This window comes from Amphiura filiformis, chromosome 4, assembly GCF_039555335.1.
Source record: "Amphiura filiformis chromosome 4, Afil_fr2py, whole genome shotgun sequence".
Lineage (NCBI taxonomy): Eukaryota > Metazoa > Echinodermata > Ophiuroidea > Amphilepidida > Amphiuridae > Amphiura > Amphiura filiformis.
Window position 1 is genome coordinate 50151388 of NC_092631.1, and position 22290 is coordinate 50173677.

General features: G+C 35.7%; 1 protein-coding gene across 1 annotated transcript in view; it reads right to left on the reverse strand.

The window, feature by feature from the left end:
- The window catches only part of LOC140151021 (microfibril-associated glycoprotein 4-like), a 78024-nt gene extending 62814 nt beyond the window's left edge, over positions 1–15210 (reverse strand). Inside the window, exons 1-2 of the mRNA XM_072173211.1 lie at positions 14744–15210; positions 5639–5801 (exon numbers count right to left, since the gene is read on the reverse strand). Coding sequence (XP_072029312.1) covers positions 5639–5801; positions 14744–15052 — 472 coding nt within the window. The 5' untranslated portion in view covers positions 15053–15210. The remainder of the gene's footprint in view (positions 1–5638; positions 5802–14743) is intronic.
- Positions 15211–22290: the final 7080 nt, after the last annotated feature.

Genomic DNA, 22290 nt, shown 5'->3' on the forward strand with positions numbered 1-22290 from the left:
ACCATGTGGACGGTCAACAGTCCATATTTTTATCAATCGGCAAGTTCAGCTGTGCCATGCAGTATCAACGAAGCATGAGCCACTGTCAAATTAGCTAGGATTTTCCCAGGGAATTTTAATAGCTAAGAAATATTTCCCCAATTATATTCACGAATTCTTACCATTTTAAACTTATATACATAGAACGAGCCAGTTAATACTGCTTCCAACATCGCTACCAGAACTTTGTCAATCTGTCAGTCAGAGCAGAACCTCCAGGCTATATCTTTCGTTTACCTGACATAGCTTGTGTACTTTCGTTCATTCGATATGCTATTTCTCTCAGTTTGTGATTTTTGAGAGCGATAAAACATAAGGTCTTACAATCAACTGTGTGAAGATCCTTTAAGCTGTAGATTTCAGCAACCACTTAATGTTAAATTGCGTCACTCGACAAGCAGCGTATAAACGGAAAAGTTCAGCTGCCGGCACCGTGTTGCCAGGGGTGACAGAAACTCACACAGTTGACGATATTTCGGTAAAGGCAATCTGAAAGGGTCCTTACTTCACCATGTTCACCTTCACAGAAATTATGTAAAATGAGTTTTATTCTTTTTGCATGACTACAAAATTCCTTTCATGTTCTTTTTAATGGTGTAATAGCAAAACATGCAAGTAACTCCAGATTGTTTTACTTAAAAAGCAAAACAAGCAAGTAACATCAGGGTGTAACTAGTACTTGTTAATTCAAGACTGTTTTTCTGAATCGCAGAAAATGCTATTTCATGGTGTTATGGTAGCAACACAGACATACAGGAATCGGTTGCACCCTTGAGCATTGTGGTGTCTGTGAAATGAAATTTAACACAGTCCATAGATGCAATCTTTTATCTTTTTCCTGAGAATCCTCTTTTCAAACTACAATAGCCTTATGTTACATTATACGCTACTGGACACTTTTCTTACAAAATCCATACAGGTCACTGGTGCTTTGCAAATAAATATCAAATTGAGCGAAAATTGATTTTGACTATATTTGCTTATTGTTCGAGTATTGTAGTTTTGCTGGTGTTTAGTGAATTGGTTATTAAAGCCTTAATATACGATTTCGGTCAATGGTCAAAGTTTAATTATTTGGTTATCCTTTGCCAAATATTGTAAAATATTATTAGTAACAACTGTCACTGAAAGTTTTCTGGTCATTTAAGCCAAACTAATTAGGTAAAATGAAAGAAAACTTCCTATCTTAGCCGCGCCGCTTAACTATGTGGATTTAATTGAAGTCATATGACTTTAATTCAAACTTGCTCTGTCATGGTCCTAAAGACACAATGATTTGGGCTGAATCCACTTAGGTGTAAGCATTACAAACATTACAAATATGCCAAAAAATCAGGTTTAAAAAAAAAAGGTCAATATAAATCGTACATTATGGCTTTAATACAATTAAGGGGGAATAATACCTGATTTTCATCAGTACCCCTCTTCTTTTTTTTCTTGCAAATTTATAAAGTACATTTATATGTTCATCACCTCATGTCATGAACTATAAAATATATCTACATACAACGTGTTTTTAAATCATTTTAGTAAGTCATTTTAGCCCTATATATTTTTTGTTTACTGTATCCTGGTAACTGAGATGTGTGTTTCATAACAATCCATAATTTATTCTATTGAACATGTCCAAGTAGAATACATGAATAGAATACATTAAATCCTTTGTTATACTATCTATAGAAATGTACTCACTGATTATAACACTGAATAAATTAAATACGCCTAATCTCTTCCACATAGACAATTTAATACTACACCATGTATGTATCTCCTATAATGTGTTGTTAGGAAAAGAGATTAAAAAAGGCTATAAGGTCATCAAAGGTCAGGTTATAGGTCAATTGGTTCAGGTCAAATTCAGGCATCAATTTTGAATACATGTGATAGTCTGTGATATCATACATGTCATACTGAGGCATCAATTTTGATATTTTGTCTGTTACTGGATATATAATGGAAATGTGTGAGGTGGATATACTAAAATACCTTGGGATGTAAATGGTGAGTACAATTTAGATTGCCTAGTTGAGATAGATTGGGCAAATAAATATAAAATAGTTACCAAAATCACAAAAATGAAGCTTACGGAAAACTACCTAATATGGTGGTATAGGTGACAAAAAATACAATCTTTTTCAACATTGCTGTAGTGTGGTTGTGGTAACCTGTTACCTATGGCTTAATTAAGTTTCAGTGACATAGTGTTGCAAGTTCAAAATACAAAATATAGCTCGACATTGAAAATAGAAGCATTTTAACCGGTTCGTTTTTGATAGTTGTGGAGCACCAAGTTCATGAAGTCATAAAAGAAATCAGGGACCACTTAGTCCCATTTTACATATCAACATTATTTCCCTAATGTGTTAGCAACACATATCCAAAATTTTAACGAAATCCGTTTATAGTAAGCTTTCCAAAATGAAGTGAATTTAAATCATCAGTGATGTACCTCCTTTTGGCTTCTATCTTCAAAAGCATGTAAGCTACATTGATACCGATGCCACCAATAAAACGAGAAGATTTGCCCTTCATTTTGCATACCACTTTGTCCAATTTTTTTTGTAATTTCTTCACAAAATGCAAACAAAATGCAAAAAAAAAATCAATGGGTGTAGTACCCCCTTAAAGTAAAGAGCTTTTAGCAACTAAGTCTGACGTATGAGTATATATGAGACACCCAATTATTAACCTTTTAAAAGGCTTAAAAAGCCTATTGGAATGTAGAATCAGACATTATACACATATCCAAAAAACATGACTTCGGACATTGCAGCTACACAAGCCGAGCAAAGCAGCAATATTAATTTAGGAATATATCTGCATAAACAATATAGCGGAGATATATACCAACAAAACTTTAAGAAAACGATTTGAAATTAGTTGGTACTCTAGGTCGGCAAACATGAATAAAAAAGAATCTTTCCCAAGAGAAGTACTTTTCAGAGGGCTGAGCTTTTGGAACTCTAGCGAGTGCCATCCTCAGAGCAACTAAATAAACATGATCATATTGACATCCCCCTCTTGACATTTTATGTCAATCACATTGACATGTCCTGTTGACAGTTCCCCTAATGTATATAAGGCGCATCATCATGTTTATTTAGTTGCTCTGAAGATGGCACTCGATAAAGTTTCGAAAGCTCACCCTCGGAAAAGGACTTATCTAGGGAAAGATTAATAAATCTTACTCAAAACTTTAAAAAATAAATATATTGAGCCACTGCCAGTTTGCCACAATTTGCTTACTGATTACCTCTTTCGTGATTCGTAACATAATGACTAAGATATGTAGATTTGACTACTCCTTAAACCAATAACCACAAGTTTACTGTCTAGTAACTCCTCTTTCCTGTACCACATGTGTACAGGAAACCTGGTAAATGAATGTTATCTAATAATGCGACCAGGGACAGTAGTTAAAACAATGCACAAATAATACATTTCTTCAGAGACCTAATTTGCATAAAGAGAGCCAGATAAATCACAAGAAATCCAACAAAGACAAATGCTATAGGCTGATGAAAGTACATAATCTTGCTGAAGTGAGCCTGTTGGAGTCAGAAACCATGTTTATTAAATAATCATAAGCTAATGTGATCAAATTGAACTATTTTTGTTTGCAGATCATTTTATATTTTGAAAAGAAATTGCTGTTTTACACACCCTTTTTGCCACCACAAAAGCATCCTTTTTACTGTCTATACATGGATGTTGTCCGGGTGTAGCTACTTCAGTAAATATAATTATACATTAAAATTAAACATCCTCACACTATATATTAGACCCTGGAAGCATGTGTCCCCGTTTCCTGAGCAGAAAACAGGTAAATTGATGTATTATTGCATGGCGTTAAAACGCCCTTAGCATATGACGCTAGCTATCCACTATCGTTTGAAATAACATCCGAAACATGTCCTGTCCAAGTTATTGCCAAGTAGAATGTTATTTTTAAAAACTTGTTTGGTAGCCGTACGAGATAATTCTGTCCACACACGACAAGCATACAAGCATTTTCATCAAAACACAGTTTTCTACCCGATTTGTTAATGCATATTATGTGTTCAAATGTTGGCATCTACAGGGTGTCCCACAAAGGACTTTATCGTCTGAAACTTATTTGTTTTTGAGTATGGCCAAACCAAACTTAACTTAATAACTGATATGGTTGAGAATACCCATAAAACATATACCACTGTAGGGTTTCCCGGGAGGGTTTCAATGTGGATTTTTTTAACGAACGACGCATACACATACGCGTGTGAATGTCAAACCAAAGCGGATTGCACAGGAATAGCAACTGTTTTGGGACTATGCTCAAAACTTCACCTCTGGCTGCCACGGTTGGCTGCAGGTTCAGTCAAGCGATGCACATGATAAATGTTTTATCTGTTAACGATGTGCTATTTATTTTTCCTGGAATCCCAGAGGGTGAGTGAGCTAAATTTACAGGCATATACCAACAGAAAGCACAATCTATCACAGATGTTGGAGCACAAACAGATTGCGCTCCAAAAATATGTACATATATCAGGGGTCCATTTCACTAAACTCTACGAAGCTTAGTAAGTCTCGAAATCCTTCGTAACTTATGACGAGTTGTAAGTTCCATTTCACTCAAACCTATTTACGAATTGTACCCTTCGTAAGTAATAGGGATTTACTACAGGGACCCTTCGTAAAGTTACGTCTAGTATTGGGTATTCGTAACTTTACGAACGGTTACTTGAGTTACGAAGGGTTAAAAGTTTAGTGAAATAGACCCCTGTTCAAGGAGATTAATAGTGTTTTGTATAAATAATGAACTAGTTAAACCTATGCTTTGAGCTTACAGGAATTAAGATTTTGAATCTTACGGACTTAAAATGTTTATCTACATGTACAATATAAGGGCTCATACAACATACCATCAGACACACTGCAAACAAGGGGATTTTAGTGCCTCTGTAACTACTGAAGATATTGATATTGCCGCCTGGAATCTGATTTGTTACTGGACTTTTTAAGCCCATCTGATATTGCAGAGTGTTGAACAGGAATAGAGCACTTTAAAAAAAAATATTACTGTTTTGCACAGGATATTGCTTGCTTAAAAATCGCTTTCATCACTATACACCCATCTACGCGATTCAATACCATCCATTCACTATGGACCACGATGACCTCATCCCAATGACATTGTTCAATAACCTCAATTAAACAATCATAGTGAACATTTTGACCTCAAGTTGCAGAGTATGAGTTTTTGTACCCAAATTTTCAAAGGTAATTCAATGAATGTGCAAATGCATTGTGGTTAAAGAACTACGTACTAGTGGATGAGATTGGTGTGGATCCTAGTGATTGCAAGTAAAATTGTATCGTACAGATGGACTTTAGTAAAATACAAATTTTGACATGGTTTATAATTCTAAAAAAAGTTCGCTTTCCGTCTTATCAAGGTGAAGGATATTATTATCATAATCTTTATCATGTCTCTAAAATGATTGCCTCACCAGGGAAGAGGAAGACACCTTTGACACAATAAATCTGGACTTATGAACCTGCTTCTGTAAACATATCAACAAACACACTAACAGATCACTTCTGGAATGGGTCCTACCTGGTGCTGGAACAGCTGGGTTCTGGAAAGCTTTTAACACCGTAGTCAGATCAGCAACAGCTTGATGTAACAGCTGCAACTGGCTAGTGGCACTCTCTTGTTTAGCATGTTTAGAAGGTTCCACTGCTTCCACTGAGTTACATGAATTCACGATGCGTTGAACCTATGGGCAAACCAAAATATATAGAGTATTTAGCAGCTTATCAAATTATGCTTAAATTGAATTAAATTACATATATTAATGATAATAGGTGCGTTCGTGTGAAATGGATATGGGTGTTTTAAGTGTTTAGGATGGTGCTCAATTATGGATTAATAATATTTACGTTATTTATAGAGCAAACATATATCCCGGGGAAGAATTAGATGGGAACTAGGGATAAGGGAGCTCCTGGGCTGAGATAGTGATGATGATGATGATGATAATGATGATAGGAGGCCAAACAGTTTATGGCCTGAGCCGAGATTATTATTGCTATATCGAGGGTAAAAGTTCATTTTAACGATTTAAAGTTTACATATATTTATTGGCAGTAAAATGTACGGACATGGTGCATCCTCTTGCGTTTCGATTGGAAGGGCAATATAGGTAGGGCCGGACTTATCGGGCTCAGTGGGCACGTGCCCAGGGGCAACAATCTAGGGGAGCCAAAATTTCAGAAGAAACACAAATTTAAAAATTTAAAATTAAAAAAAAAAGAATGGGAAGTTGGAGTATCAAAAAACTTACTAGTATTCAACCCCTTAGAATATTTTTTATAGTTCAAACGCGCGCACTTTTCGCGGAATCCATTTCCCTAAACATTTAACCCTTCGTATCTAAAGTAACCGTGCGCAAGTTAGAATACCATTTTACGAAGGGTCCCTGGGAGTAAATCCCTATTACTTACGAAGATACCGATATTAGGCATTTACTCCCATGGACCCATCGTAAAGTTACGTCTATACGCTGGCGAAGTTACGTAATAATCGGATTAACTACCATAGCAATAGGTGAATTTTTGAATATACCGCGCCGCTGCACTGATATTTTCACGCGGTACCTCTGCATTGAACCATATCATGCTGATCACTTGCACCTGTAAGATTAGTACCTTTGAAAAGACCAGTATTGTATTCAATCTATGATTGCAGACATACACAGGTGATATGTGTAACCTGCTTGTAGTTCAGCGCGATATGTTCAAAATTGTTTTCACCTATTGCTATGGTAATAAATCCGATTAATTACGTAACTTCGCCAGCGTATAGTAAAATGGTATTCTAATTTGCGCACGGTTATTTGAGATACGAAGGGTAAATGTTTAATGAAATTGCGCGCGTTTGAGCTATAAAGATATTCTAAGGGGTTGACTACTAGTATGCGGGCTTGAATGTTTTTTGATATTCCAACTTCCCCTTACTTTTTTAATGAAATGGATTTTATGATATGTCGTAAGTTACGATAGATTTTGAGACTTACGAAGCCGTAAAGTTGAGTGAAATCACTGAAATGGGCCTATTGGTAAAGTAATTCTAGGACGTAGTCCAGCGGGACGGCCAGAAAAAAGCTACAATGCCGTTTTTTGGCTCCATGTTAATCATCATTGAGGTATTGAGTGTATGGATTGTGTGCTTTCTTCTTGTTACCATGGTTATCCTTGCTGACAAGAGAAGTTTAAATTAGGGATTTGATGATGTGTTTCTGTAGCTCTCACATCCCTGGCAGTATATTACGTACTTTAAAAAAAAATGCTTTGGAATAAAGCCCAGGAAACATTGAGCGAAACCAGAAAATTATGTTACATCTGATTGTCTGATCTGGAAAGGTCATTCGTAATTTGTAAGACCTGAATGTGTCTGCACAATCATACAGGCTGTATCAAAATGATTGGTACTCAAAGTGTCCTATTATTATGGACAAGGCTGCCATGCCAAAATGAAACATAATATCCACCTAATTTGTTGGTTAATGATATGAGAGGTTATACAACTATACATTCTGGTTGTTTCAAGAGAACCCAATGTTGTATTTGACAGAAACAGGCTTTTCAATAACCATCAGATGGGTACCAATCATTTTGATACAGCCTGTAGTGTGTGTGTGTGTGTGCCAGAATCTTAACATAAAATGGATAATTCATGGTGGTGGTGATCTTTACATAGGTTTCCCTGATCTCAACGAGCCTTTGTCTCGCAACAGACAACTACTAACAAGAATAACCCCTCATCTTGATTTACTGATTCATGAGGTTGTAAATACTCTATAGACCAACATGGATTATAATCTATTGGGTTTATCATAAATCTGAATTTAAGAGTTCACATTCTCACAACATTTTCCGCAATTATCGGGTCAATGCAATGTTTCCAGTGAACCTGTTGCAACCACACGTATTTCCTGATTTGATGTTAGTAGATTTATTGGAGTCTTGTTCAACTGCTTTTGGTAGGTAGGCTATATTCCATCAAACCGTGGAAATACAAGGGGAGATTCTACCTGTAATTCCATGATCAAACATACACCACAGACCTCTATGAGAGGGAATGTACACCCCACCCCTATGCCCAATCCAAGTGTTGTGAAGACGGCATTTCTGACTATGGTTGTGGCTCATAAAACGTGCATACATACACAAAGACCCATATGGAAAGGTTTTTATACAAAAAACGATTATCTTAAAAACCATCTATGCACAGTTTTCACCTCGATATACCTGAGCACACATTTTCGTCAAAGAGCTTCCAAGCAAACAGTGAATGGTCTCTACACAGTCTTTGATTGCACTACACGGTTGAGTGCATAGTATCGTAAGAGCTGTGTTAGCTTCTAGCTAGAAAATAGGCCTCTGTGATTGGTTAACACTTCCCTCTAAAAACACACTTTTTCTCATTAGGTCAACAGATAACGCAGTTCAATGTTTATAGCAAGGCTAATGTGGTAAATCTGTTGAAAACGACCTATCTCAGCACATTTTTTTAACCAAAATGTAGGTTTTAAAAGTCAAAACCTCAAGTGTTCCTTACAATATTTTTCAAATTTTATGTCATTAAATGAAAGAGCACACTTATATTGTCCATAGCCTCATTAGAATGAGCAATGGCTGCAAATATTGTGCAAAAACTTACTTACAGACAGATACTAACCAAATCAACCCATTGATTTACTGATTCATGTGAGGTTGTAAATACTCTATAGACCAACATGGATTATAATCTATTAGGTTTATCATAAATCTGAATTTAAGGGTTCACTTTCTCACAACATTTTCCGCAATTATCGGGTCAATGCAATGTTTCCAGTGAACCTGTTGCAACCACACGTATTTCCTGATTCGATATCAGTAGATTTATTGGAGTCTTGTTCAACTGCTTTGGTAGGTAGGCTATATTCCATCAAACCATGGAAATACAAGGCGAGATTCTACTTGTACTTCCATGATCAAACACACACCACATATCTCTATATACACCCCCACACACACCCCACATACACCCACCCCCACACCCTATGCCCAATCCAAGTGTTGTGAAGACGGCATTTCTGACTATCAAGAGCAATGGTGGTGGCTCATAAAACGTGCACACACAAACACCCATATGTAAAGGTTTCTATACAAAAACGATTCTCTTATAAACCATCTATGCACAGTTTCCACCTCGATATACCTGAGTACACATTTTCGTCAAAGAGCTTCCAAGCAAGCAGTGAATTATTGTCTCTACACAGTCTTTGATTGCACTACACGGTTGAGTGCAGAGCATAAGAGCTGTGTTAGCTTCTAGCTAGAAAATAGGCCTCTGTTCATGTGATTGGTTTTGTCAAAACCTCAAGTGTTCCTTCATCCAATCAGAAGTGTTTTTTTTGTATGGAACGAAAACTAACACTTCCCCCTAAAACACACTTTTTCTCATTAGGTCAACAGATAACGCAGTTCAATGTTTATAGCAATTAAGGCTAATGTGGTAAATTTGTTGAAAACGACCACAATTTTTAACCAAAATGTAGGTTTTAAAAGTCAAAACCTCAAGTGTTCCTTACAATATTTTTCAAATTTTATGTCATTAAATGAAAGAGCACACTTATATTGTCCATAGCCTCATTAAAATGAGCAATGGCTGCAAATATTGTGCAAAAACTTACTTACAGACAGATACTAACCAAATCAACCCATTGATTTACTGATTCATGTGAGGTTGTAAATACTCTATAGACCAACATGGATTATAATCTATTAGGTTTATCATAAATCTGAATTTAAGGGTTCACTTTCTCACAACATTTTCCGCAATTATCGGGTCAATGCAATGTTTCCAGTGAACCTGTTGCAACCACACGTATTTCCTGATTCGATATCAGTAGATTTATTGGAGTCTTGTTCAACTGCTTTGGTAGGTAGGCTATATTCCATCAAACCATGGAAATACAAGGCGAGATTCTACTTGTACTTTCATGATCAAACACACAACACAGACCTCTATATGAGAGGGAATAATGTACACCCCCACACACACCCACCCCTATGCCCAATCCAAGTGTTGTGAAGACGGCATTTCTGACTATCAAGAGCAATGGTGGTGGCTCATAAAATGTGCACACACAAACACCCATATGTAAAGGTTTCTATACAAAAACGATTCTCTTATAAACCATCTATGCACAGTTTCCACCTCGATATACCTGAGTACACATTTTCGTCAAAGAGCTTCCAAGCAAGCAGTGAATTATTGTCTCTACATAGTCTTTGATTGCACTACACGGTTGAGTGCAGAGGATAAGAGCTGTGTTAGCTTCTTGCTAGAAAATAGGCCTCTGTTCATGTGATTGGTTTTTGTCAAAACCTCAAGTGTTCCCTTCATCCAATCAGAAGTGTTTTTTTTGTATGGAACGGAAACTAACACTTCCCCCTAAAAACACACTTTTTCTCATTAGGTCAACAGATAACGCAGTTCAATGTTTATAGCAATTAAGGCTAATGTGGTAAATTTGTTGAAAACGACCACAATTTTTGACCAAAATGTAGGTTTTTATAGTCAAAACCTCAAGTGTTCCTTACAATATTTTTCAAATTTTATGTCATTAAATGAAAGAGCACACTTATATTGTCCATAGCCTCATTAAAATGAGCAATGGCCAACTCTCTTTAAATTGCAAATATTGTGCAAAAAGTTACTATTTTCGCCTGTTTTGTCATACGGTTGAAAATTCAATGAACTAAGACCTAGCTAAAGAGCGCTTACAAATTGATATGGTGGACGTCCGCGGTTAAAAGCCCTATCATTCCAGAGGGCGCTACACATCTTTTAAATAATTTTGCATAATAGGTCCCCCCATACTCCCATACTTCTTTGTAGAAAAACTGTAATGTCACAAATTATGTTGTCGGTTCCAATAGACCCACGGTTGCGTGTTTAATTTTCATGCATTATTGTATACACCATTAGTAAAGTATTGATTGTGGAGAATTTTTATGTTTTAGTGAAATTTTTTTTATTTTTTGGGGGTTTTTTTTGCTCATTTTTAGCAGGCTGCGTTTTTTTTCAAAAACTTACCGGCCTATAATCAAATAATAAAGACCGGTAATTTGAATCGGAGTTGCAGTTGTACACATTTTGTCAAAGAGTATCGTAATGTTTGTGGTAAAACGTTCAATAAGTACAATGGTCCGATTTCTTGTATATACGAGCATACAGTTTGGTGTGCCATAGTCGCAAAAGTTATGTTATGAAAATTTAAGAAAACCACTGTATTCAAAACAGTCAGTCTCAACACAGAACTTTCGAACACCCATGTACTGGGTAAACTATGTAGCCAGCAATAGATGATATCGGTCAGTGTTCCCGCTAAGTTTGTCTTAATGTCAAGTTGTGTTTAATGATTGATGTTGAAGTTTAAGTTCCAAACGCTTCTTATCTTTTCGTTACTATATCGTCTAACGTCTAGCTGAAACACAACACCCTTTACATTTTACCATAATCATTCTTGCCACCTCTGCCAATTACCGTATATTAATTTCCTTGTCATACCAAAGAATAATTTGTCAACCTCTCGATCATTGTCATAATAATCTCCTAAGAATCATATGTTGAGTATCATGATGCAGTCATGTCTACAGTAGAAATCACCACGACCTTTACAGGACTTAAACCCCATTAAAAGCTATTAAACCAAGATAACACTCATTGAAAACAGCTCAACTATGTTACATCAGATCTTCTCTGGTTAAATCCACACACACATGTGTCTGTTTTACCTGTGCAATGAGCAATGAGCTGGTATTATAGTTTCAGTTGTTGGGTGAACGATTATAAAGCAAACGCAAGGTAACAATTACCGTGTGGCCTTTGTTCACGAAATGAGACAATACTGTGCATATTGTTAACCACATTCTTGAAAATGAGAAACATAATGGCTGTAGGCCGTAACACGGTTTGGAAATAATTTCTTCATATTTTTTGGTGTTATCTGTCGTTTACATATCGTTCCTAAAACACCAAAGTGCGAATATTTCCAAACACCTAAATTAGCTAAAAATTTAGGACATGTTACAAAACTATATTTTCTAGAATTTCAGAAGAGTACTTTAAATATTGGCCAATTATTTTTCACACAGTGACGTTAACTAGGCAATGTACTATTACCTATAATATACACGAAAACACCAAAGTGCGAATATTTCCAAACATCTAAATTAGCTAAAATTTAGGACATGTTACAAAACTATATTTTCTAGAATTATAGAAGAGTACTTTTAATATTGGCCGGTTATTTTTCACACAACGACGTTAACTAGGCAATTACCCATACTTCTAACATACACTATATACACATGTTCTGAGTATACCCTATTTAGTGTCATTTGCATGTTCCCCATCAGTTGTGTGACTTTTGAGAAATAGTCCAGGAGTTAGAATACCTCACCAAAGTGTGGAATTCTTAGACGTCTGACTTTCTGAAATATATTATCTCTCAATTTGTCACAGTCCTAATTCTCAGCAAAGATTTTTAACAATTTGGTAATAAATAAGTATTTATTCCTCAAAGTTGGGCGCCACATCAAGGTAGTGTTGGTCTCAAGCTTCTCCCGCACCTCAAATACCAAAATAATAAACTCTAATATTGAGGAGTGAAATTATTATAACATACATATATTTGCAATGGGGTAAGTCACCACCGGCGGTATCGTATTGGTGGATTTAGTGCTGCAATGAAGATCTAGTATAGTAAGTGTCCCACTTACCCCACTGTCCCACTTACCCCATCTTACCCTAATACTCTATTACACTGTAGATAAGCGTCTATTGTACAGCTGAGGATTGGACTCTAATCCCGGGCTCTAATCATCCTTGCCACCTCTGCCAATTACATTAATTTGTAAACCTCTCGATCATTTGTCAACATAATCCGCTCATTAGTCATTGTTATTTGCATGTTTCCCAGTTGACATCCAGGAGTAAGAATACCTCACCAACAGTGTGGCATTTTTAGACTTCTGACTTTTTGCTCATCACACATGTTACATTAAAATACACTCTACAACTTGAACTACTACAGTTGACGTATCGTGAACTTGGAATAGATAATAAACAATAACACATATGGCAGCCAATGGCTGTTACGTATAGATAATAACATCTTAATGGAACGCTATCTTCGGTCTTATCACTAAGAATGTTATACTTGTGCTAATTCATTATCATTGGGAAAATATTATAGTCCAGTCAAAAATATAAAAAGCCTCCAATCTGGCCATATAATGGAGCCCGGTAAGTACAGCAGGATCAGTCTTACCATAGCCTGACATTAAAAACATTTTTTCAACCTTAGTATAGATATCACATCGTGAACATGACGGTTATGACAAGTAGGACACTGACATTTTGGTACAACTTGATACCAACTGATGGCACCATGTTGTTATTAAGGGCTCGGATAGCGATATTTTCACGTAATTTTTGTGGGACCTGAGATCACATCAGACCGAACTGAATTTTGAATACGAGGAATGTCCTTTTGATATCAAAATAATGATTTTGAGATTTTGAGGTAGGAATAAATTTATTTGTGTTTGGATCAAAAGTTGAAATATAAATCATAACCATTTCCTGTTGTGCATTCTACCTTAACCTACGACTGAATGTCCATGTTAAAGTATTTCTTTTATTATTTAATTCCACAATAGTAATGAAATTTAAGTAGAGTACACTTTCTGTCCTAACATATACGTACAAAACAATAAATAAATTACACTTTTGGTTTATTTTATAATTATAGGTATCTATTTTTATGACATTTTAAAGAAAAAATGCATGCCTCAAACATTTGCAGCATTGAAAACGTGTAAGTAATTTAACTTAATAAACATAATTGGGTCCTATCTAAGTCAGTCAGTTATATAATTAACGGGGAAAATGTGGCGAGTAATTCCTGCAGTGGGTAAAATTAGATTCACCCTTGGAGATATGGTTCTTGAAAGGGCCATAGCTATTAATACATGTAGATTATAGAGAGTGTATATAGTAGTTTTTTTAATAATACTATTATGTGTTCTTTTACTATCATGGTTATGACGACGATGATGATAATGATGATGTTGATGATGATGATGATGATGATGATGATGATGATGATGATGATGATGATGATGATGATGATGATGATGATGATGATGATGATGATGATGATGAAGATAATAATAAAATAATAATAATAATAATAATAAAATAATAACAATATGAACAATATAATGATATGAATAATACAATAACATAATCATAACAATATTATACTGGTCATTGATACATTATTTAGCTCTAATGTGGGTCAAACAACATATTTATTTTAAAAAGGCAATATATTAAAAAAAAAAACATTACATTCAGGCAGACATATATTAAATCACGAGTGTATAGTTTCGGTGTTATATATTTTTTTTGAAATGGAAATCATATTTAGCATTAGCCCTACATACTTACTTTCAGGGATCGAATGTATGCGTGATAAAATTAATGCTCAAAGTTGAAAATTTGCCAATATGCACACATAAAAATGAAAAAGTTGAGTTGGAGCCTGAAAATAAAGTGGTATCAAGACGTATCAAAATGTTTACCAATTGGTGTACCTACCTCATGTGAGATAATTTGTCTTGTTGTTGAGCAGTTGCAACCGTTGCTAATTGGAGGTAACGGAGGTGCATTAACAGTTATCTGAGGCTGACATACAAAAGACTGATGTCTTGGATCTTGAGTAGTAAGTTCTTGAGGAGTAGTACGTTCTCGTTCTTCTAATTTATCCTTATCAAACTTGTGATCCAAATTATTCAAAGTCAATCCTGGTATTAGTGAATCTGACACTGCTCGCTTCGTACTTTTTGCATGTATTAATTGTATCCAAAAACACAGCAAAGCAAGAATGATGCATCTATTTGGTTTCATTTTGGCCGGGTTCCCACTGCCGTTGGTTAATAATATCCCAGAGTGTTATGACAGAGCTGATACCCGTTGTGGCATTACTGCACGAGTCCAATGTAGTTTGAAACAAACTCACATGCAGTCTGAAGTCTTCTGTTGACAGCACACTCTACGATGGACACACGCAACATAAAAGTTGATAAGTAGTTCAAGTGTAAAACTTTATACTACGTCATAAAGTGAGTAACAAACTGGCGAGTTAAAACAGCGAGTTAAATCAGAAAATATATAATTCAGCTCCCCCCCCCCCATTTTTATTGCCCTGTACTTGAGTCTGGTGGTGGCTGGTGGGAGAAAAACATGTGTACAAATAATGGCCTATCCCCCAGACCCTTCAATGCAAAGTCATTAATTAGTATTCATACATAGCTTCAAATAAATGTATCAAAAAGTTTGTGAATACAATGAATGGCTATTATAAATGCAGCTTTTTGCATTTTTATATCACAATTGATATTGGAAAAACTAAGTTGTGAAACAAGAGGAGAGTCAGGGTTTTTGTTGCACTCTTTACATAATCTGGGTAGCAGCCGTCATTTTGCATGTTCTGTTTTGCTGCAAATAGGCCTACATCATTTAAGCAGCAAAAGATATGATATGGCTTTGAACAGACTGGGAGTGTTGGTTTTGTAATTAAGGCTTGCTTACAACCAAATCATTATAACTCGACGGAAGGCTTGTTTTAACATTCTCATGGCACTGCGTGGAATCGAACCTGGGCCGCACTGTGGTGAGAGCCGAGTACATGATGTATACATCGAGCACTAACCCGCTGATCCACATTTTTGTTGATCCACAAGATATAGCTTACACAGGCCTGTAGCCAGTTGGGTGTGATGGGGCCGATGCACCTCCATAAATCTGCAAAAGCTGATTTGTCTGTAAAAAATAGCAAAATTGGGCCAACAATGTCAAAATGTTGATAAATATACTCCAAATTATGAACTTTCTGTGAAATTGGTTAAAAATATGATTCAAAAATCAATAAAGGTCTACTTCTGGTCAGAATGAAGATGACGCTAAAAGGTCTGTATTTGGAAAATCCGCACCCCCATGAAAGTATTCTGTCCACGGACCTGAGCTTACATTTTCTTTAAGTTATTTTAATGATTCGACACTTCTTTCACTGCAATGTTCGATAATTATGAGATATAGACAATGATGGTGTTTTACTTCTTCTTTTATTGTTCGGGGCAACACGAAACTAACCATATCTGTGGAACTAAGGCAATTGTGATGTCGTTTTCATCGAAATAAAGTTAAGAAATGTGCACATATTGAAAACTGAATTTATAATTTTCTCGACAAACGACTCACTTTGCATAATCGCATATATTGATGATTCCGACCTTATAAATGTGACATAAAGTAACAGAATTATAATACTTTATTTTGCAAAGTTAAAATTTCCTTTATCTTAGATAATCAAGTACCTTGGATTCCTTGATTGATTGTGAGCTTACATGTACGGCTAATAAGAACTTCTAAGTTACATTCTTTTCTAGAGCACATACATGGCATATGACCTGCCTGTGTTGTTCGCATTTGTATGTGGTAGGCCTAGTTTTCATAAGAATATTATACAAAGTATTATAATTTATATATATATACTTTTTTTTTTTTCTGATGGTTATGTACGATAGCGCCTCACATGTCGTGTGTCATATTAGTCGTCATAAATGCATTCAATTTTGTACTTTTGCTGGCGCTGTTCATGTTATGTTGCGGTATCAAGACTATCCGGACAGTCTTATAAATATTTTGCAGTGAGATAAAAGAAGCCGGATCATGCAGTCCATATGAATCACGTGACGAAAAAACAATGTGCAGTAAAAGCCAATAAGTAATAAGTTAAATAGTCATTAAAATCAGCATAATTTTGTGGCCCAAACTTGATTTCCCTTTTCATTTAGCCTTATACCCCTTGCCGATAATTATTGTTCTTCTTATTCGGTAGATAATTGATCTTTCTCATTCATTATCGTTACTTTTCCACTCTTTTCTATATGGACCCAAGTTGTTTAAACCTGACACTTAAACAAACCGAGTTGTTTAAAATATTTTTGGGGGCTAAGTCCATTTTTATTATAAATACAACTCTAACAAAAGCTAATCCGAGCCATTTGTGCCCAAAAATGCAAATAAATCGTACATGAATGTCCGGCTTTATTTTTATTTTACGATTGTTTTAGACATCCTTTCTTTGACTATGATTTGGCTGAATCACTCTCTCCTCCTTACTCTGGTATGGTCGCTCTCTTAGTACAGCTCCTCATGTCCTCTTTCAATTTGTCGACGATTTGCTCTAAATGCAGTAGACAAAATGTAAATATGCATCACATTGAATTGTATTTGGACTATATACACTTCACACATACAGTGCATACTGCATAACTATGATATTTGCAAACTTTCTTAAAAAAGCTTCAAACAATGGCATCACATTAAAAACGCAGGAGATTATTTTCAATCTTAATGCACAATAATGGTCAGAATGAAAAAAAAAAGGAAAATAAAGGTTTGTTTGCATTATCAATTTAAAATCCTTATTATAGACGAATCCAATTTCACGCATTCCTACACCTCAGTGGCAGCCATGGCTGGGTCCCCGCTGAGTATATCTCACCTGAAATGTGAAATGATGCGTCCTTGGCGGGAATTTTAAACTGTATTCCATCACCCGTGTTACACGTAGACAAAAGAATGATAAAAGTTTACAACACAATACAATATAACATCGATTTTTAAGCGGCTTTAATCCACCCAATTGGGCAGTCACAGCACCAGCTTGGTGCGCCGGGGACCCAGTAATGGCCAACCTGACCATGACTTGGCTCGTTGGATTCATCTATACAAACAATTTGTGTTTTACAACCACTCTAATTAATGTGCTTACATACTACATTCACAATCTTCTGTGCCGGCACAAAGTTTTAAAAAGGTGTAAATGCATGTATCTTACTGGAAGATTTTGACTCTTGAGCTTTCTGTCTCAGCAACATTGCACAAAATAATGTGGACCAGTCCAGTCCAGTTTCTATTCTCTATGAAAATTAATGAGTTAGTTTGAAATACCCCTGCACCAATGAACTTACTGCTAATTTTCTCTTTTCTCTCTGTCTACCACTGCGAATCTTGGGGGGCTGGTCCTGGCTGCGATGGTTAGTATAAAATGCAGGTTAATTAGGGTTCACGCCTGTATAGAGCTTTTTTGTAAATTTTCTCCCAATTAATCCGCCATCTTCCTACACAAAACGAGGTTGGTTCTATGCAAGCTCATGTGCAAAGGTGCATTTTTATTGCGTTTGATAGAGAATCTTAAGAATATTAGAATAACTAACTATAGAAACTATTTAGAGAACCTTAACAATATTAATGCCCGTTAACATATTAGAGATATTGCCTATTCAGTGAATTTGGTAGATATTATTACTTTTAACTGTAAATGACATTTTTGGATTTTTAATTGATCCCCACTGACCACTTTATTAGCATTTAACATAACATTTAACATAACATTTGATCCATTTACTTTTCATAGTATTGTGTTCTGAATACATAATTATTTGGAAAAAAATTGATAGACATCTTGAAAATATACCCAGAATTAGGTTTTTTATAATAGTCTTCAACTGTGCCAAATTTCATTAAACTCTAGTCTTACGATACGAAGGAGGTAGTGAGGGCGGTGCACTAAAACGCCAACCGAGCGCCAATACGTTATAAGCGACCACATGACTTAAGCTAATCTAAGGACTACCTATCGCGATCATATTTTTTAGTATCACTGGACAGTGAAGGCCTATAGCTATCCATTGGTACCACATTGTAACAACAGCTTATATGGTGTCTAGTAACTTAATTTTTGCTTTAAAAATAGTTTACAGTTATTAAAATAATATTTAACTGACTTAGAATGAGAATAAACGATAGGCAGCCGGCATCCACTACTCAAAATATTTGACCTGCCTGTCGTCTATCATAGGTAGAGGATAGTCAAAATAAAAATTCCTATCGTTTATTCTCTAAGTAGTCCACGTGAAAATAGAATTGCGAACAAGTTAGCACGCCTTCATTTTCAGTAAATTTCAAGAAGGGGGAAACACACACACACACATACCCCAACAAGAAAACGTAATTATTTCATCGTTTCATCAATTATTCAAATCTAATTAAACGCGAGTAATACAAACTTTTCCTGGCATGTCGGGAGGTGGAACATTCTGCGCTGTTAAATGCGACTTTCTCTGTGTATTTCTGTAAAAATCAGAACCAATTGAGGTGTGAACTCCGTGTACGAAATATGAGATCTAATTATACAACATTCGAACATGTAATAATAAACTAGCTCGTGTTAGAAGTGTGCATTCTTCCTCATTTCATCACACCATTTCGAAATTAGAATCTACTCGCACCTACTCAAAATCAACACCTAAAAGTATTCACAAATTAAAAGACTGAGAGGTAGGTGATGGTGTCGTGCAGTACTTCTGGCAATCTTTCGTCTGTTCATTATTTGGATTTGAGCATCTATGTTATGTTAACATGTTACTATAAAAAGGGAAATGAATTTTGAATGCAAATTATATTGTATGGCCAGTTAAATAAATAGCAGTAAGTGAAATCCAATGTTTCCTATGCTGCTTATTACGATGGTGACTTGTGGTCTGAATTGATTGCTTATTCTTAAATACTTGAGAAAGTTCCTGCAACCTTATTGGCTCTTAGCCTTGTTAAAATATGACACGATATTACACGGTTCAGCTCTTGCGAGTCGACGCGATACTCGTACACGCTATAGACCTTTTCCCTCTTTCCCATCATGCACTATTCCAGGGGGTATGAGTGTCGCAAAATACATCATCTCCCGGGGGAGTACAGAGTTATGTTCATTACATTCTGGAATACGGACATTTCGGCTGGTGCCTTCATCACAAAAAAGGAATCCCCGATCATCACGATAATGGCGCGCGATCACTAATACCTTTCGGGGGCAAAAAACAACATTTCTATGCCTTATGGACATGGTGTCGTCGCCAAAAAAAGTTTCCTGTTATTGAAACCTAACTTTGTATACATTTTATAGACCTAATGGTGAAAAACTGATGAAGGGACACGCAGTGATATTTTACCGGCGTCCGTTTCACTTTTTTTTTGAAGTTGAAAATAAAACGAAAACAAAATCTCTTACACAGATGTTCTGCATCGCTCCGTAACTGCATCACTCGTGTATTCAATAATTGCATAATTAGTAACATCGATGGCCTTTACGATAATCCGCATATATGGAATCAGTGTGCCCATATTAAGACAAAATAATTGCAAAGGCCTGGTAAAGACCATCGGATGCACACGATCTATGAGGTTGATGAACTACGTCATACCCCCCTGGAATAGTGCATTGTGGGATAGAGGGGAAAAGTTCAATTTGAACAAATCGGAGGCGCATAGCAACAACGAAGCTGATCGATTCTAAGCCAAAGGTATTTCCTTGTAAAATGTAGAATTTAATTTGGTTAAAATTCGGTATACTTATGATTAATATTTTTTATTTGAATTGAAGTGTTTAAGAATTAGAATAAAGGTATCAGCTATCTCCGGCACCAACAATAGGACGTCACACAATATAACACTAATAGAGTCATGAAACATTTAAGCGCCGAGAATCAACATGACGTCATTGTTTATAAAATCTTTTAAAAATGTTGTTCTCGTTACGAACGATTGATAGACCATCAAGAACTTATTAATTTAAAAATGCCGGCAGCGTATGTTGAATGATAAGCGTTATTAATTTTCACACGCACCGTGAAGATGTGAACAGTTGTATGAGTTTCACGGAATGATTTTTCATGATTAGAATTTACGCTCGTATTTATATGTTTATAAGAACAGTTCCATATAGTTTTGAACGTATTGTTGACTCCTGCATCAGATTTACAAACAAGTATACGAGATGCGCACTGCGCATGTTCAAGTGCTTCAGTTAGATTTGGTGTTTGTAATTTGTAATACGCATATTGCATTGTGGGAAGGAATTTCGGCACAAATTGACTTCCGGTAGAGAAACCCTAAATCCGCGTATTGTTTATTTGACAGCATACCTAAGACATGATCAACCATTTGCGTCTCCTATATATGCTTGCTTGTTACTGTATAATATTTTTGAATACATTCATGTGTTCTTGATATTTTTTATATTGTTCTGATGTTGTATTACCTTTACCAGCAAACTTTTCATGTTTTAATTATTGCCTTGATTGCCAGTGTATGTGTGACATATTATATGCAAGTATCTATTGTAGTTTATTACTTTATATGTACTTTTATGCAATTTATTTATAAAATATATTTATTGTTGTTTTAAAACCTCTGTTTTTATAGCGCCTAGAGGCCACCTTTGCTTGAAATAGTGCGCTTTTAATAAATGTCTTTTATTTTATTATTATTATTATTCACATTTAGGACGCCCTCCATTTGGTTCCATACCCCGGCAAGATAAACCCTAATCCCAAGTCTAATCATAATCCTAAACCTATTGATCCGGTCTTTGTTATTGATTACGTGGACAAGAAGTGGAGGAATTTGACGACAGGTTTTTGCAATCATATCAGCAGCAGTCCCTTTTTAATGTGATGTTTATTTACTAATTTTGTTAGGAATTTGCAAAAGACCCACTCCAAACAATAGCCTGGAATTTTATTCGCCGAGGTAAATTTTCACATTCCATAATACAACCTTCGGCAATTGGATTGAACAAAGAAATTTCCAGAGATTCATATTTGTTGTATATAAATGTGATGAACAGGTGTATTGAAAATTTCCTGGCAGGTACAACAAAGATGACTTCTTGATATGAACGGTTGATAGACCAGCAATAACTTATTAAATGAAAAATGCCTTCAGCGTATGTTGCTCGATGAAGTGTTACTGATTTGAACAAGCATCGACACCGTGAAGATTGTAATGTGAGCAGAAGTGTGAATTTCACGCTATGATTTTTCATGTTTGAAATTTACGCTCACAACCTTGTGTAATACGCTTCAAATATTCAAACAGCCACTTTTTGACGATATTAAAAACACATCTGACTGAACTTGATGAACGATACAATTCCATCGACTTTTGGACATATTGTCCACCTGTATCAGATGTGCAACACCAAAAAAGTATAAAATATGTACTGGACCTGTTAGTTTTCG